The 19,005-nt window shown below is 35.7% G+C and overlaps 1 protein-coding gene across 3 annotated transcripts in view; it reads right to left on the bottom strand.

The window, feature by feature from the left end:
- LOC114327068 (calcitonin gene-related peptide type 1 receptor) overlaps positions 1–19,005 on the bottom strand; it is a 68,627-nt gene that overhangs the window by 9,677 nt on the left and 39,945 nt on the right. For all 3 annotated transcript variants that reach the window (XM_028275575.2, XM_028275576.2, XM_028275577.2), the window contains 2 exons: positions 15,633–15,840; positions 5,703–5,886 (listed from right to left, as the gene is read on the bottom strand). In XM_028275575.2, the coding sequence (XP_028131376.1) occupies positions 5,703–5,886; positions 15,633–15,840 (392 nt within the window). The remainder of the gene's footprint in view (positions 1–5,702; positions 5,887–15,632; positions 15,841–19,005) is intronic.

The raw sequence follows: 19,005 nt of genomic DNA, 5'->3' as shown, positions 1-19,005 counted from the left end.
TTACGAGAAGAAGACTGAAAGTCTATAACAATTGTCATAGTCTTCACAATGGTAAGAGATATGTGCTGTAAAAATTTCAGAAAAATAAATTAAAATTGAACGTTGTAGTGAGTTTAACCGTGATTTCATTTTTTTTTTCATTTTTAGGTTCAAATTAAGTGATCGTGTGGGGAAAAAATAAATATGCCATTTTAATTGCCTATTTGTCTAGAATAGAATAGAAATATGCTTTATTGTCATGAAAAATTTAACAATTTTATAGACAAAGCTTACAAGAATCATAAATAAAAACAATAACAAATACAATTTACTAAAATTATACAAATCGTCAATATAAATAAAACATAATAAAGTCAAATAAAAATCAGTAACAATCTATTGCAAAATTAAAAAAAAATTGCAAATTGCGTAATCTACCTTAAGAAATTTAATAAGAAATTTAATAAGTTATGCTGCTACATATGACACTCAAATATAGATTAAGATTCTACTTATACATAACAATACTGTAATTTCTTAGTTATTGGTTAAGAAACTCTGCTATTGAATAATATGGTCTTTCAGATAAATAGGCTTTAGTCATTTTACGGAACTTGGGGAAAGATGTTGCAGATTTAAGTTGTAGAGGGAGATGGTTGTATAGTTTTTTTGCAGAATATAATATAGATTTCTTTATTAACTCACTGGACGGGATCGGTAAATAGATGTCAAAAGTAGAATTTCTGGTGGAATAGTCATGTCTAGGTCTTTCTGGAAAAACATGTAGATGTTTACGAATTAAGCAAACAGTTTCTAAAATATATAAAGAAGGTAATGTTAGAATTCTGTGATCTTTGAAGTAGCTTCTGCAATGTGTTGTTCTTCTGAGGCCAAACAGATATCTGATTGCTCTTTTTTGCAATTTAAAAATAACATCGGATTGGGCAGCTGTACCAAAACCCCAAAAAGGCAGACCATATCGAAGATGGGACTCGAACAATGAAAAGTATGTTATTTTGGAAGAGGCTAAATCCATTTCCTTAGAGACAGATCTTATTGCAAAGCAAGCTGAGGATAGTTTCTTGCTTAACACATCGATATGAAGGGACCATTTAAGGTTGCTGTCTAAAAAAATACCAAGAAACTTTACAGAATCAACGATACTGATCTGGCTGTTATGAAGGGGTAAGGGTTGAAGAGTTCCTTTATAGGGTAACGCTACTGTTTTATCTACGTTAAAAGAGAGTAAATTAGAATCTGACCAGGATTTTATTGTGAGTAGATCAGAAGTTATAGTAGCATGAAGAGTTGCGATATTTGAGTTGCTCCAAGTGATACTGGTATCGTCAGCAAAAAGAAAAACTTTTCCATGGATTTTTAAACTAGTGATGTCATTAATAAAGATAAGGAAAAGTAGAGGACCCAATACTGAACCTTGCGGTACCCCACATACAACATTTTTGAGACTAGAGACTGTATCATTTGCTCTAACCAGTTGTTTCCTATTTTCCAAGTAAGATTGAAACCAGTTCAAAGAAATACCTCGAATTCCATAGAAATCTAGTTTTTTTATCAAAATGTCGTGATTTACACAATCAAAAGCTTTGGCATAATCACAAAAAACAGTGGCAGTGTGGAGATTATTGTTTAATGCTTGATAAACCTCATGTAGTACAGAAAACATGGCATCGGTGGTACATTTATTATTTAAAAATCCAAACTGATTTTGTGATAACATCTTGTTATCAACGAGAAAGGACATAAGTCGGGCTTTTAGGAGTCTTTCAATAATTTTTTGTCTAATTTGTAAAATTCATATTAGAGTTTTCAAAAAGCGTATACAGGGTGAAATTTTTTCTAAGACCAAAACGAAATAATTTTTTAAATCCGGACCTGATTTTTTTCTAGTTTTAATAAATCACTTGATTGGGTGGTAACATAAATTAAATATTTCTTCAAAAAAAATCAATTTTTGTAATAAAAGTAAATTTTTTTAAATCTATGGTTCACTTTATTAAACTTGTAATTATTATTCATAGTCAAATTTGATTTTTTTATAAAAAATTTAGTAATCGTGTGGGGAAAAATAAATACGCCATTTTAATTGTCTATTTGTCTAATTTGTAAAATTCATATTAGAGTTTTCAAAAAGCTTATAAAGGGTGACATTTTTTTTAAGACCCAAACGAACTAATTTTTTAAAGCCGGACCTGATTTTTTTTAGTTTGAATAAATCAGTTGATTTTGTGGTAATATAAATCAAATATTTGTTAAAAAAAATTAATTTTTGTAATACAAGTTAATTTTTTTAATCTATGGTTTACTTTACCAAACTTTTATTTCATAGTCAAATTTGATTTTTTTATAAAAAATTAAGTAATCGTATGGGAAAAAAATAAATATGCCATTTTAATTGCCTATTTGTCTAATTTGTAAAATTCATATTAGAGTTTTCAAAAAGCGTATACAGGGTGAAATTTTTTCTAAGACTCAAACGAACTAATTTTTTAAGCCGGACCTGATTTTTTTCTAGTTTGAATAAATCAGTTGATTAGGTGGTAATAGTGTAACGATTGACCAAAATAAGAGACACATCGATCTGACTGTTCAAAAATTATGACGAATATAAATTTCTGTCAAAATGCGAAACTCGCCCTGTATATTATTAAACAAGGGGAGCAGACACTTTTTAATGGTCATTTTTTATTCCCCATAGGGGCCTCTATACGAGGTAGGAGTATGTACAGTTCCTCATGACACCCTGTATTTATCAGAACCGCTAAGGTAATAATGAATAGCTATCTAAGACTACGACAAACAAAAAAAGAATATTCTAAACGATAGTGCACAAAAATTACATGAGACTCAACTACGTATCTGGAGACAACAACGAAAGCCAAAATATAAGCGTCGAATATCAAGAAAATTATTGTGGGATCGGTACTCACCGGAGGGACCGCAGACGTTCGGATACAATTAGCGTCTCTTTGCAAAGACAATGACGTCGACTTTGCAAAGTAACAAGACATTTACTCAACACACACACTACACATTACTCCCCTGACTTAGTGATAAGTTATAGTCTAAAAAATCTTTATGAAATTGACTGGCCAGTTGGTTGTGAAATCCACTGCCAATAAAACACAAAACACACACACACAATATCAAGAAAAAACAACAGTTCCAGCTCATTCCACAAGCAAATTCGGCAAGCTGCCCAAAACTTTACATTTTACTGAAGATACATAAGGTAGGATTACCATTATGAGCAATAGTGAGCTCTATCGGATCTTACCGTGTCAACCACTGGTAAAAAGTGTTGGCTGGATCAACTACAACCATACGTGGAGGAGCGGACTCTTCTCTATTCTTGTAAAACATCAACGTTTCACAAGAAGCACTGCAAGGTATTTAAACAGAGCGGCATTTAAATGAGAGGCTCACCACTCTGAGCTGGAGTTACACAATTAAAACAATCAACGGTCAAAATTTTAGACACCAAAACGTCCTCAAAACTACCTGCTCATCCTTTGGCAATGTATTCATCAGACATCCCAAACATAAATTATCGTTCCTCTCAACAAAACTGTTTGCATCAGCCAGTAACGAACTCCTTTTATGTGGTTTCATAGCACAGTTATACCTGTTCGTAGGGAGGATACAGCCAGAGGCGGCTCTAGCCCATTTAGCACCCGTGTGCAGTCGATGCCCTGGCGCCCTTTGGTAGATGCGCATTCAAAATGGAATAGTCGAATAGGTACCTAATACCTAGCACTAGTACATAGGGTATTATGTACGCTTATAATTTAAACAAAAATCCAGATGCAAATAGTGCAATATTAAATGATGTCGGGAGCCAATAGGTATTCACGGCCTCAGAACAACCTACCCAAATCTGTTAAAAATATTTAATTAAAAATGAACTTTTTTATCTATGAGGTTAGGTTGAAAATTGGTTGAGGAAATTTGACAGGTTTGAGTACATGAGTAAATAGCACTTTTAGGGAGGAATTGGTTAGATGAATAAAAAAGAACAACTTTGTGATCATTAAAAAAAATAATAATGTATTAACGAATTATTACAGGACGCACATACTACAACATACAATTATTAAAAAAGATAATTTTCGTGCTTTTGCAGTACCAAAATCTTGAATAATATCACTTACTTCAAATTTTATTTCATGGTCAATACTTACTAGTGATAAATTTGTCAATCGACTTTGCGACAATGTTGACTCCGCGCTCTGACTCCGCTGGAAGACGCAATAGTTGTGGTAGTAATAAATGAAAATCTTCCTTTTAAATAATTTTAATCAAAAGAAAAGCCGCTTTACTTTATATTTACATGTTAACTTAAATATAATACTTAATCCATTCCGTCAAAGCTTATTTCGCAAAATTACCCAGCGACACGTGTACAAAAGCCTTTGAAAATGCCCGGTAAGTCCCAAGCAATTTGACCTTTATAGATTCCACAACCGCTTTCGGAAACATTGTCGGTATGTCGTCAAACGAATCAAAAGATTGCCGCCCGTCCATTGGACGGGCAGCCGGGTGGGCGGCATCTATAAATCGCGCTGAAGTGCCAATGTAATTTTTCATTAATGGTTTTAAAGCATATTTTATGTTGAAACAAAGTAAAAGACCCGCTCTTTGGCGCTCGGCGCCCCCACATCCCGGCGCCCGTGTGCACCGCACACCCTGCACAATAGGTAAAGCCGCCTCTGGATACAGCCACAGCTGCCTCAACGCGTTTCAACCATTATATCTTTCATGATCATCATCATTTTTCATAATCATTTAATTCAATTAACAAAAAATTTCTGAAAAAAACCGTTTCAACACAGGTCCTTTCTCCTCTATAACCTAACTGTGAAGACGGCTCATCCGCAAACAAAACTCCAATCCACCACAACAATATCGATACCACCAGTGATCCAGAATTACCTCAGTGCCACCATCCATAAACAAACCACGTCCTGAAGAGGTGACTGACACCTAAAATAGAACTGAACCACCAACCCAAACAAAAGCCAAACACCAGGCAAAAACAAAAACAAACCGACATTGGACCTGGAGATAGAAACCTGTTCTGTGCTTTTTCTTTTCCTAGTTGCTATCCTTTGCCAGTATTTCGGAGCCATCGAGATAACAGATGTCAGTGTCTTCTTCTTACGTTGCCTATCCGTTTAGGATGTTGGCGATCAGCATGACTATCCTAACTTTGCTTGCTTCTATTCGGAATAGCCCGGTTGTGGATGTATTTTTTTCAGGTTTTGAAGCCAAAATATTCTTCTTTTCTCTGGTCCCCTCTTTCCAAATACCTTTCCCTGAAGAATAAGTTGCAACAAACCATATCTCTGTTCATTCCTCATAAAATAGCCAATATATTCTAGTTTGCGTTCTTTGATGGTGTTAATAATCTCGCATTTCTTGCCTATTCTACGTAGAACCTTAACATTAGTCACAGGATCCACCCACCATATGTAACACCACATCTCGAATGCTTCGAGCTTTCTGAAAGAAGCTTAGGAAAGTGTCCAGGCCTCTACTCCCAATATTAACGTAGAAAATACATAGCATAGCATCTGATGATAGCGATTTTGGTACCATAGTCAGTGTAAGTTCTTTAATTTCAGCACATTCTTCACAGTTCTGAACTGATGTTCTCTTGATCTAGGATTAATATAAATAAATTTTTTATTTTAATTTTCGCTTACCTCATTATTCGCGTAACAAAACAATATAGACACGATGATCCCCTGCAAGCCCTCCATGGCATATCTGAAAAAGTCGTAAATGTCTTCGGCAGTACAAGAGTTATCGTAAACGATCTTTTTAGCGGTTACGATGATGTGAAGACCAAAAAGTGGGATCAAAAAGATTGTTGCTCTAAACGCAGCCCTAAAATAAATAAAATACCACTAAAATGTCAGTCAATGTACATGAAATAAAAATGTTGTTCAAATACCAATTTTATAATTGTAACAAAAAATTCTTGTTTAACAAACTAAAAATTTAGGGAGCTTTTAAAATCTTCATTCAGTTATAATTGAAATGTAATATATTGACTTTATCCGTCTTCTCCACTTGTTTTTTCACACTTTAACATGTTCCATATCTTTATAACAACTTGAGGTTTGCAGACGACATAGTCCTTATTGCATACCAGGTAGATCATGCCTGCCACCTTCTTCAAGACTTTCAGAGCTCTTGTATACGAATTGGTCTTAAAATTAACTTTTCCAATTAAAATACATGGCCAACCTTGTGGCATGCAAATTGAATAAGTGTATGCATACCTATAAATATCTGGGCCACGATATTAAAAATTAGGAAGCAACAATCAAAAACACAATTATAGAGGAGAATAGATCTAAAGTCGTTAGATCCGATATTCCCATGTGCTTGAAAAAAAAGGTCTTTAATCAATGTGTACTCCCAGTTCTAACGTATGGAGCAGAAAAATTGACCCTTACAAGATATATAAAGCCACAGAGAACAAAGGGAGAGATCAATGTTGAATATATCCCTCAGACAGAGTTTCACATAAAATAGTTAGGAGAAAAACTGGTGTTACAGATGCAGTTAAAAGAATTACAACGCTGAAATGTATCTTGGCGAGACATGTTGTTAGATTCAAAGATGGAAAATGGACTAAGAAACATTTAGAATGAAGGCTTATTAAGGCTTCATTAAGGTGGTCGGATGACATCAAGCGCATCGAGCACAACTGGATTGAGGGTGCTCAGATGCAATTTAATTATTAACGGGGGCCTATGTTCAGCAGTGGACAGAAAACAACTAATGTTGATGGTAATGATATCTTTATAATTACATGTCGTTCTCATAACAAAAGCACAAACCAAAAATTCCTCCTACGAAGTTGGTGGTTCGAATATTTTATTAAAGCTTCATATTCATGGAGCGAAAGATGAAGCAAAAAAAGCAAAAGGCAGTTATTGATTATTAAATTTTTTTCCCAGGTGATCTTATAGGAGACACTGCAACCTACACGCATAAAATAATTAGATTTAATTGGACCTTACTACCTTGGACATACTATTAGATCATTTTCCTGTTGTTGGTAAATTTAATTTATGTCTAGATCTAAGAAAGTTACAAAAAAGAATACTAATAAAAATGCGATATGAGAAAAGAGACAATTGTACGGATTCTTTCAAAGAAGCTAAGTACCATGGAGCAAACATATATTCCAGAAGAATCACTCCAGAATATAAATGTGAAACCTTTAACAAGATCAGAGAATAACGAATAATAGAAAAGAAAAAAAAAAGAGGAAAAGTTGGATGAATGACAATAGGCTGCAGTTCATGGAAGAAAGAAGAAAATCAAATAACAATAAAAGAATGTAAAACAATATACAGAGACAAATATTAACCGAAATATAAAAGGTCAAAGAAAGTTGGTTAATATCACAGTAGTGTGAAGAGATGCAGTTGTTGGAACAAAAAAAAAACGAGACAGATAGCAAATTGTGAGATCAACAGGGGAACATCATCCATCATAGATCAACATCACGAAATTTGCATATGGACCAAAAACATACAAGACCTATTTGATGATAATGGGCCCGAACAATACCTCCATTCTACATAGGTAATGCCAACTTACTGGTCACATCAAATGAAGTGGACTAAGTCTAGAAAACATAAATTACAAGATTGTCGAAGCTCTGCTGTCATGTTTTATAGAAGCGACAATAAAAGTTGCTTTGGCTGAACACCAAAATAGTGATTGAATAAGACGAAGATGGCCTCAGTTTTATGATAAGAAAACTGGAACAGGAATATACAAAGAATAGGGTGGACATAACCATAGAGAAAACTGAATACGTAGCAACGGAGAATACAGAAATAAAAAAGGCTGGAAATGGAAGAAGGTAAACAAATCAAAGAAACAGACAAGTACAAATATTTCTGTTTCATAACATCAAACAAAGAAACAACTGAAGAAGATATAAAAACTAGACTAGGACAAACAAGAAATTGCATACGAAAATTGAACCCGGTACTGCGGGATAAGAACTTTAGTATGAAAACAAAAAGAAGAATATATAACACCATAAAAAGAAGTATCCTCACTTATGGTTGTGAAAATTGGACAATAAATAAAAAAACCAAAAACAAAATAAGAGCAACAGAGGTGGAATTTCTAAGAAGAAGTTGCAGAATAAGAAGAAGAGATAGAATAAATGACAGAGATTAAGGAAAGAATCGGAATGACCTCGGATATAATAGACTATATAGAATAGAAGAGATTAACCTGGTAAGGGCATGTCAGAAAAGCAGACCAAAAACGTTTGATAAATAGAAGAACAGAGTGGAGCCCGATAGGAAGAAGGAAGAGAGGCAGACCCCGAAGATCTTTCAGAGATGAAGTGGATGAAGCAATGAAGAGAAAAAAATCTACAGAAAGGAGACTGGCACGAACTGCAGAGAACGATCGAGTGAAGGAATACAGCGAGAAGTGTGTAAAGCCTTAGTATATAACAGTTGGAGGGACGCCGGTGTTCAACATTCCTCCATGGAGAGTTTGGAGTAGTTCCAATGTCTCTTTCCAGCGTTTTGCACTTGCAGTAAGTTCAATGTGTCGCTAAGCCTTCGATAGCTAAGAGGAGAACTTTTAATGAACCGTAAGATGCTGTAATTCTGGCCTGTTGAATTGTTAATGTAAATAAAACACTTTCTATTTTGCTATGACTGTAATGAAGTTGAAAAGGGCAAGAAATAGAATTTTACATGTGAACAATTGAGTTAACAACTTATCCGTGAAAGACGCCACTACACATATATTTACACTTTGTACCGGCTTTTTGCTAATTGCGGCGTGAAGAATTCTCTTCGAAAAAGCGTAAATGAAAAGAGGTTTTTGCGTACGTTCTTAATGAGTGTTGATAGTTGACTGACTGACTGTTGCACCCCGCTCTTGCATACCGTTAACAAATTTTCCCGTTGGGGTGTTTGGGTTTTTGGAGGCGGAGATTAACATTCTTGGAAGTTTTCTTCGGGCACTGCGTAATGAAATTATTTATGGTTGTTACAGAGGCGGCGCGGAAATTTGTTGTTGGTGAAATAGAATTTATTTTGGGTGGAGAATACAGTTCTCCAACATTCCCCCCGGCGTTAGAGCCTTGTGGTCTAACCTACTCTTCTTTACCTTGATTAGGGAGAACCGAAATTTTAGAGATTGCCCTTGTGAATTGACCATCGATGGTCTTCAACTTGACCACTCTGACTTTGCCATCTTGCCCGGGCATTGTATGAACTACCCGTGCTAAAGGCCATTTTAGAGGAGGTACATTATCCTCTCTCAGAAGAACTAAGTCATTGACTTTTACGTTTTCCCTTGGTCGGGACCATTTTGGAGAATTTTGTAACCGGTTCAAGTAATCAACAGACCACTTTTTCCAGAAACTTTGTTGTATTTTTGCAATTTGCTGAAACATGGATAGTTTATTTTCCGGAATTTTTTGTAAGTTTTGCTCAGGATGCGCTGACAGGCTGGAGCCAATTATAAAATGCCCAGGACTGAGAAAGGTGTAATCTGAAGGGTCGCTGGACATGGAACAGATAGGCCTTGAATTCATCACAGCTTCAATTTGAACCATGACAGTGTAAAACTGTTCGAAAGTGAAAGAAGAACAGCCTATTAGCCTACGCATATGATATTTTGCGCTTTTTACTGAAGCTTCCCAGAGCCCAGCCCAATGAGGAGATCTAGGGGGGATAAACTTCCATGAGGTTTGATTTTCAGAAAGGTATTCCATAATGGTTTGAGAATTAGACTTATTTTGAAAAAATTTGTATAAGTCATAGAGTTGGTTTTTTGCACCAGAAAAACATGTGGCATTGTCACTGTAAATGACGGTTGGGTTACCACGTCGGGAAATGAATCTCTTAAGTGTTAATAGAAAGGAAGAAGTTGTTAGATCAGAAACAACCTCAATGTGCACAGCTTTGGTCACCATGCACACGAAAATGGCTATGTATGCCTTGATTTTTGGCGCTTTTCGGAGTGAAGAAGATTTTAACAGAAAGGGTCCACCATAATCTACACCCACTTTTTGAAAGGGTCTTGTTGTAATGGACAACCTATCTTCAGGTAAATTACCCATAAGCTGTTGTGCAGGAGCACACGAAAATCGGAAACATATGGTGCAGTTGCGAATGATTCGTTTTGCTTCCTTTAGACCATTGAGAGCCCAGAATTTCAAACGAAGATTTGAGAGAACTGTTTGCGCACCAGCATGTCCCAATCTGAGATGTTCATTTTTGATGATAAGATTGACGATAGGATTATTGGATGGGAGCAGTATCGGATGTTTTTGCAAATAGTCTATGTCGGCACAGTTCGTAAGTCTGCCTCCAACTCTGAGAAAATTAGAAGGATCTAAAAATGGTTTTAGTGAAATGAAGTTTTTATTCGAAATAAATTTGTTATTTTTAAGCGCCGAAATTTCTTTTGAAAATGCATCACCCTGTATTTTCTTGATGATGAAATCCATTGCATAATTTAACTCCGCAACAGAAAGAGGTTCAGAAATTTTTTGTTTTTTACAATTAGAAATAAAACGAAATACGTACGCTACTGTACGTTTTAAGCGTGAAATATTTGAGAAACGTGAGAAAATTTTTATCCAGAAATTTTCCACATTAGAATTTACCACGAGGCTTATTTTTCTTTCCTCGGGCAGGTTTTCGAGAATTTTGTCATTTACTAGATTGGAAACATTGAAATTTTTATCTCGCAAGCATTTGGGACCTTGCCACCAGAAGTCGCTATTGAGAATTTCAGAACCAGACATTCCTCGAGAAAGAAGGTCTGCGGCATTTTGCGCAGACTTTATGTGAAGCCATGTAAAGTTTTGAGTCAACTCTTGGACAAGAGCTACCCGGTGAGCCACGAAAACCGACCACCGACTTGGATGACTTTTACACCACGACAGAGCTACTTGGGAGTCTGACCAGAGGCTGACTGAATGAAATTTTATAGATTGATTTTCAAAGATAGAAATTATTTTTGCAACAAGTTTTGAAAGAAGAACCATTGCGCACAGCTCAAGCCTAGGAAGTGTTACCGTCTTTAACGGAGTTATCCTTGATTTGGAAGAAACTAATGCACAAGAGATGGTCTCATCCGAATAGAAAGTTCTTAGGTATACGCATGCGCCATAAGCTGCCATGCTGCTGTCTGCAAATCCATGGAGCTCAACCTTCAGAATTATTTTTTCAGAAAAATAGAAACGAGGAATTTTTAATTGTTTTAATTGTGACAAGTCCTGTAGAAAGTTGTTCCAATCGTTTAGAATAGTTTTGTCCGAAATTTCTGTGTCCCAGTGAATTTTTTGCAGATAGAGTTTCTGCATAAGCATTTTGACTTTAACAATAAACGGATTGATGAGTCCCAGAGGGTCGAAACATTGCGCTAACGCAGATAGGATTTTTCTTTTTGTTATTGGTGGGCAGAAATTATTTTCGGGGACGGAAATTGTTATTTGGTCTTCCGCAGGGTCCCATTTTAGGCCTAGAACCTTACTGGAAGTGGAATCGAAATTTAGGTCATATTCCTGAGTAGTATTTTTTGAATGTTCTGGGTTGATTTGTTGTAGGAATATGGATGAATTTGAATGGAATTTATGTAAAGTAAACCCATGGCGGTTTAGAACAGAATTTAATTGCTGAAGTATTTCGAGCAATTCTTGAATATTATTTGACCCACATAAACCATCATCTACGTAGAATTGGTTTTCGAGAAAATGCGAGGCCAATGGGAATTGAACTTTATTTTTATTTGAAATTTCTTGCAAGACTCTCGTAGCAAGATACGGGGCGCTATTCGTCCCGTATGTGATAGTATTTAATTGAATACATTTTATAGAATCGTGGGTATCGTCCCTCCATAGAATATTTTGTAGAAAGCGTTGATCTTTGTTGATCCACGTCTGTCGAAACATTTTTTGAATGTCACAGGAAAATATGAATTTGTATTGCCTGAAACGAACCAGAATGTCGAATAAATCGGGTTGAACCTGATACCCTTTTAATGAAATGTCGTTCAGACTTTTTCCTGTAGAGCTTTTACAACTAGCGTCCATGACGACACGCAAAGTTGTACTTTTATTTTGTTCGTTGATGACACATAAATGTGGAATAAAATATTTTTTGTCCGAATTTTCATTTACGAACGAAAGAGGTACATATTCAGCATGCCCTAAAGAAATATATGTGTCAATGAAATTTTTGTACTCGAAAAATAATTTTTTATCTTTTTGGAATTTATTTTCGAGTGAAAGAAAACGCCGTTTGGCTATAGAAAATGAATCACCCAGTAATTGGTGTTCTTGTGCACTTTTTAATGGAATATCTACTTCAAAGCGTCCATTTTCAAGGATCTTTGTTGTAGTTTGAAATATTTGTTCGGCCAGCTCGTCAGCTTCCGACAGAATAGGTTTTTGAGAAAGTTCTTCCATGTTCCAGAATTTCGTGAGCAGCTCGTCCGTGCTACACGTAGAAAGTAGAGCAACATCTCCAGAAGCATTGTTTGCTACTGTAGGTGCCGTCAAGTGAGGAGCAATCACGCCGGCTATTAGGTACCCCAGATGAGAAGCCTGCAAAATTGGAAGCCTAGGGCCCAGAGGAATTATGTCAGGAAGAATTAAGTCGTAGTACAAATCAGCCCCAACCAAGATGTCTACCTGACTAGGTTTGTGATAGGAATCGTCGGCGAGAAAAACGTCCCTTGGAATTGGTAATTTTTTTGTAAGAATGCGGAACTGTGGAAGATTGCAAGTAATATTTTCTAAGATGGCACATGAAATTTTGAAAGACTTTTTATTATAGTTAGAATGCATTTTTATGTTGACCATCTTTTTTGAAACCGAATTAATTTGGCCTATGCCAGAAATGTTTAGAGATATGTCATATGGCTTGTAGCCCAGCCTATCAGCGATACACTGGGTACAAAAGCTATTTTGACTTCCCGTATCGAGTAACAATCGGGCCGTTAAAGGTTTCCCGTTTTTGTCGAAAATGGTTACTTTGGCCGTAGCTAGAAGTATATTTAAATTTTTTACGGACAAAGCAGAAAAGGAATTTGTAAACGGTTCTTGCCCTTGAAACGAAGGACCTTGAAAGTTTGAATTTGACGAATGTTCGCGTTCGTAATTGTTTGAATTTGTAGAAGTGGACGGACTTTCATTTTTATGGGTCGTAGAAAAAGTATTATGTTTACCCGAATTATTATTTGGTGCCAGAATGTGCAAAATTGTATTGTGGCGCCTTTTACAAACGGTACATGCATGTTTTGATGAACAATCTTTAGAATTATGCCTACCTAGGCAGTTTACGCAGAGACCTTTTGAATTCACGAATTTTATTTTGTCATCATGCTGAATGTTTTTGAAAAAGTGACATTTGTAAATTTTATGACCTTGCTTTTTGCAGAAAATGCAATAAAAGTCAGAAACTAAATTATTTGACGTATTATTTTTATCTGAATCCTCTGATGTGTTATTACTGGATGCATGATGTGAAACTTTTACGTTTTTGGCTTGCCTAGGATTTGTATTTTCCAGGCTTTCCAGAACAATGCACCTTTTTTCAAGAAATTTAAGAAAACCATCTAATTTTGGTACATCTGAATGATTTCGCTCAGTTTCAAAAAGTCTCCTTGTTGAAAAATCTAATTTGCTTTCTAGCAGGAAAACTAAAATTATATCAATGAGCTCTGTACTTGAAAATTGCAAATTTTTTAGCAATTGCATATTTTTTGTTACGGTAGTTAGAAAATTTCTGAGGGCTTGCGGTGAGCTGTTTCTCAGTGTAGGAATGTCTATAATTTCTGTTAAGTAAGAATTTATGATTGTGACCTTATTCTGATAGCGGTTCTTTAGAATATCTAAAGCAATCGAAAAATTTTCATTTGTGACTTTCAAAGAATCCACCAACTTAAGAGAATCACCCTGTAGGTAACTTTTCAAATAAAGAAACCTTTGGATGTCAGAAAGGGACTGATTTTGTATTATCAGTGTGTCGAAGAGCTCAAAAAAACTTTCGAAGTCCCCTATTTGCCCGGAATATTTGCATATGCTTATTGCCGGGAGCTTTACGGCCACTTGCTTAGCGGCAGCGACGCTCCCTGTATTGGTAATATCCAATGCTCTAATCGAATTTTGTATTTTTGACAGAACCGCAAAATAATTTTCTTCAAATATGGCACGATCACATTTTTGAGAATCGTCCAGGAATTCAATTTCATCCTGTACGTTATTGTAATCAGAGAACAGGTCTTGTAATCGACCTTCTCTTGTTTTGAATGAGAAAACATCTTTTTCCGAGTCATGGTTTGCTTCTAGCCACGTTTGAATTCTATTAACAGAATCTAGAATGGAATGCTTTTTGTTTAATAATTTACTTAAACCTTTTTTGCTCATTGTAATAACTTTAATTTGTTTATTTTTGAATAAAATTATTATTTATTTTTGAATTTTAACAAGCATGCAATATTAAACCAAAAATTCAACCCTGAATAGTTCTTTAAATAGTGTTTAACTTTATTAGAGTAACATTTCGCAAGAGATCTTTGAAAATTAACTTTTTGAATTTACATATATGGGCTCTTGGTACTTGAATGTGGGCTGCTTTTCCTGGAATCAGCTAGTCCTTGAACACCACTTCTTGAAGTAAACTATTATCACTGTTTTTGTTCACAGAATGTTTATTTGTCCGTAGAATAAATAACGCAATCACTTTGTCTCTTGGAATTATTGTCTATTCGACGAGAATATCCGAAAAACGCGACACTTATAATGTCTTTTAGAAAGAGTTGGCATTAGCCAGAAATGTTTTTTAACAAAATAATAGAATTAGATAGAAACTTGAATTGAGTGTTTTTTGGCCAGAAAAGTTCGGTCGATGGATCAAATGTGGCTTTAAGGGCCAAATTCGGCTCTTAGAAATAAAATCCGGTCTCGGAGGAACAAAATGGAGGGACGCCGGTGTTCAACATTCCTCCATGGAGAGTTTGGAGTAGTTCCAATGTCTCTTTCCAGCGTTTTGCACTTGCAGTAAGTTCAATGTGTCGCTAAGCCTTCGATAGCTAAGAGGAGAACTTTTAATGAACCGTAAGATGCTGTAATTCTGGCCTGTTGAATTGTTAATGTAAATAAAACACTTTCTATTTTGCTATGACTGTAATGAAGTTGAAAAGGGCAAGAAATAGAATTTTACATGTGAACAATTGAGTTAACAACTTATCCGTGAAAGACGCCACTACACATATATTTACACTTTGTACCGGCTTTTTGCTAATTGCGGCGTGAAGAATTCTCTTCGAAAAAGCGTAAATGAAAAGAGGTTTTTGCGTACGTTCTTAATGAGTGTTGATAGTTGACTGACTGACTGTTGAACCCCGCTCTTGCATACCGTTAACAAATTTTCCCGTTGGGGTGTTTGGGTTTTTGGAGGCGGAGATTAACATTCTTGGAAGTTTTCTTCGGGCACTGCGTAATGAAATTATTTATGGTTGTTACAGAGGCGGCGCGGAAATTTGTTGTTGGTGAAATAGAATTTATTTTGGGTGGAGAATACAGTTCTCCAACAACAGTAAAGGTAAAATTTTGAGCTTACATAGTTTGTTTGGTAGTACTTCCGTGTCTCAGTTTTAATATCATCACTCTTATAATATCTGCTAACATTATTCCGTTGATCACCAAGACAGCTATTCTAAAACCATCAACGGTCCACTGGAGGCCATCTAAATCCACCATCCAACAATGAGGAGCATCTTTGACGCCCATGATTATCGCCCATACAATGCTAAATGTAAAAGTTAAAGCTAAAAGGGTAAAGTATCATTATTACTTCGTCGACTTTTGCAGAAATAAAACAATCCACATAAATGTAATAGTCGGAGAGATAGAAGCGGGTTTTGGTCGTAATAAGTAACATGGACAAACTATATACGGGGATGTTGAATCAGTTGTGTATCAGGGTTTTTTGTGATGTTCGTCATCGATATGGTGCACAAAAATTTTGTGATGATCTACTTATTCCCAAATTTTAGTGCACTATCTCGATCAGTAAGGTCACAAAAAAATAATAAAAACCGCGACTTTGACCTCGTATAATTACCCTCGTTACGGTATAAAGAGGGACAGTAAAACCTCTTCCATGTGGCACTTTGATCTCAAGAAGTAATACCGGCAGTACGCAACTGGTAATTCACCAGTGGTGGATGCGGGTTTTCCCTGTTAAAACTCGTACATTTCTATGTGACTAGCAATGCGAGAGTGGGGCAAAAGCAGGGCTCCGCTACCATATGTGCAAAGTGTGCAATGCACACGGGCGCCATCCTTTAGGGGCGTCAAAACCGAGGGTCAAAAATTGCAAAAATATTTACAAAAAAAATCAAAAAGAAAAAATTAATTTTAAAATAAAAGTTGAGAAATTAAATAGTTCAGTTTTACTTTGTTTGGATGACATTATTAGTCTTTCTATAGATATAAAATAAAAAATCACGCTATAAAAATAACAAACACCCATTCCGTAGACAAAATATAGATAAGAAATACCTAACTCCTAACTATTTTATACCCTATTTAAGTGTAACAAGATGGTCCAGCAGAATTGATTCAATAAACCCCTTAAACTTTATTCAATTAAGATTTGCTATGGTGTTGCAATGGTGTTATTTGTTCCTATTTTGCTTTATTTGAAGCACTTACCTACCTACCTTCAAAAAAATAAATAAAAAACATTATCTTAAGCCTTAAGGGGCGCCAAAATCCTTTTTTGCACACAGGCGCCAGTAGTTCTTACGGGGGCCCTGGGCAAAAGCGACTGGGAACATTGCGCGGTCGCCATGCGCGACTAAAGATTTTACTTAAAATTTTTGGAGATTGGTTCTCCTGGATAATAGACAAGAACCGAAAGAAATCGACAGCGAAACGGGACCAGAGATCATAATGGAGGAAATCGAACAAGCAATACGAAACGCAAAAAATGAAAAAACTGTAGGTCCAGACGAAATACCTGCGGAATTACTGAAATGTCTAGACGATGAAACTCTACCGGTACTACTGGATCTGTTTAATGAAGTATATAAAACCGGAAAAATTTCTCAGAAATGGTTGGTGTCCACCTTTGTAACAATACCAAAAACAATATACGAAAAAGATTGTTCGGACTATAGGACAATATCACTAATAAGCCATACCCTCAAAATATTTCTAAAGGTGATTCATGGAAGATTATACAGAAAGCTAGAATATGATATGGGTGGTACCCAATTTGGGTTCCGCAAAGGATTTGGATCAAGAGAGGCATTGTTTGTGTTTAATGTCTTCTCTCAAAGATGCTTAGATATGAACCTGGATATTTATTCCTGTTTCATCGACTTCGAAAAAGCGTTCGACAGGGTCCGACATGAAAAACTAATTGAATTATAGAAAAACAGAGATATAGACAGACGAGATTTACGAATTATCATCAATCTGTATTGGAATCAAAAGGCCAATATAAAGATATAAGAACAAAAATCCGAGAATATTGATATAAAGAGAGGAGTAAGACAGGGTTGTGTTCTGTCGCCGCTACTGTTTAACCTGTACAGTGAAGCCATATTTCAGGAAGCGATAGCGGAGCTAAGTGATGGAATCTCTATAAACGGAAGAATAGTAAATAACATAAGATTCGCTGATGACACCGTTATAATGGCAGACACCCTGGAATCGCTACAAGAATTGCTAAATAGAATTAACGATTATTGCATTCGATACGGAATAAAAATAAACAAGAAAAAAACTAAATTTATGATTGTCTCAAAAACAGAAATGGAAATGAAAGGTTAATGACAGAGCAAACCCAAATAGAAAAAGTTAAGACATACAAATATCTGGGAACCTGGGTTGATGACAAAAATGACCAAAGCAAAGAAATTAAAGTCCGAATTGGAACTGCAAGGCAAGCATTTATAAAAATGAAGACACTGCTTACAAACAAAGACCTTCAGTTGCCTCTCAGATTGATGAGATGCTCTAAGATGCTACATATTTTCTATATTGCTATACGGAATGGAAGCTGGACATTGAAGAGACAACACATAAGAAGAATAGAAGCGTTCGAAATGTGGTGTTACAGAAGAATATTGAAAATGCAGTTGGTTCAAAGGATTACCAATGTTGAAGTGCTACGACGTTTAAATAAGGAGTTAGAAATTATGAAAAGTATAAAAACTAGAAAACTGGAATATTTGGGTCACATTACCAGAGGAGAAAAATATGAGTTGCTGAGAATTATTATGCAAGGAAGGATCCAAGAAAGAAGAAGCATAGGAAGAAGACGCATTTCCTGGCTGAGGAACCTTAGAGAATGGTTTAACTGTAGTTCATTACAACTATTCAGAGCAGCTGCCAACAAAGTGACCATAGCCATTATGATATCCAACCTCCGATAGGAGAGGGAACATTAAGAAGAAGAAGGTTCTCCTGCCCCTCCTTATACTGTGCCCTCGTCCCCCATTCTAGTTTCCGTCCGTAGGGGAAGGTCATGTACACAACTAATTCAACATATCCCCGTATAGTTTGTCCATATTACTTACCACGAGCAAAATCTCCCAGCTCTTGGACTATAATGTTATAATAGATCTTTACTTTATAAACATATCGTAACGCGACAAATTGTAACGGACATATCGTAACGCCGCCGATTGTAACGGTGCCATTTTGTAACATCGACAGTTTGTAACTACCACTATTCGTAACGGTATAATTCGTATCGATTGAATTATTTTGTTTAATTATTCTTAACGTGGAAACCAATTTTTATTACAGTTGCAATTGAAATAATATTTTTATCAATTTAGTTAACCGATATCTGGATAAACATTTTTAACTTATTTCATGTTTCGTGGGAAAATATTTTGAAAATTGTGTCTTTTAAAATAAATATAATGACCTAACGTAACATACTGATTTAAATTGAAGATGTTCCTTAGCATCGG

The sequence above is a fragment of the Diabrotica virgifera genome, chromosome 6, assembly GCF_917563875.1.
Source record: "Diabrotica virgifera virgifera chromosome 6, PGI_DIABVI_V3a".
NCBI classification, from domain to species: Eukaryota; Metazoa; Arthropoda; class Insecta; order Coleoptera; family Chrysomelidae; genus Diabrotica; species Diabrotica virgifera.
Note: the sequence above shows the minus strand (reverse complement) of the source record. Positions and strands in the feature narration are given on the sequence as shown.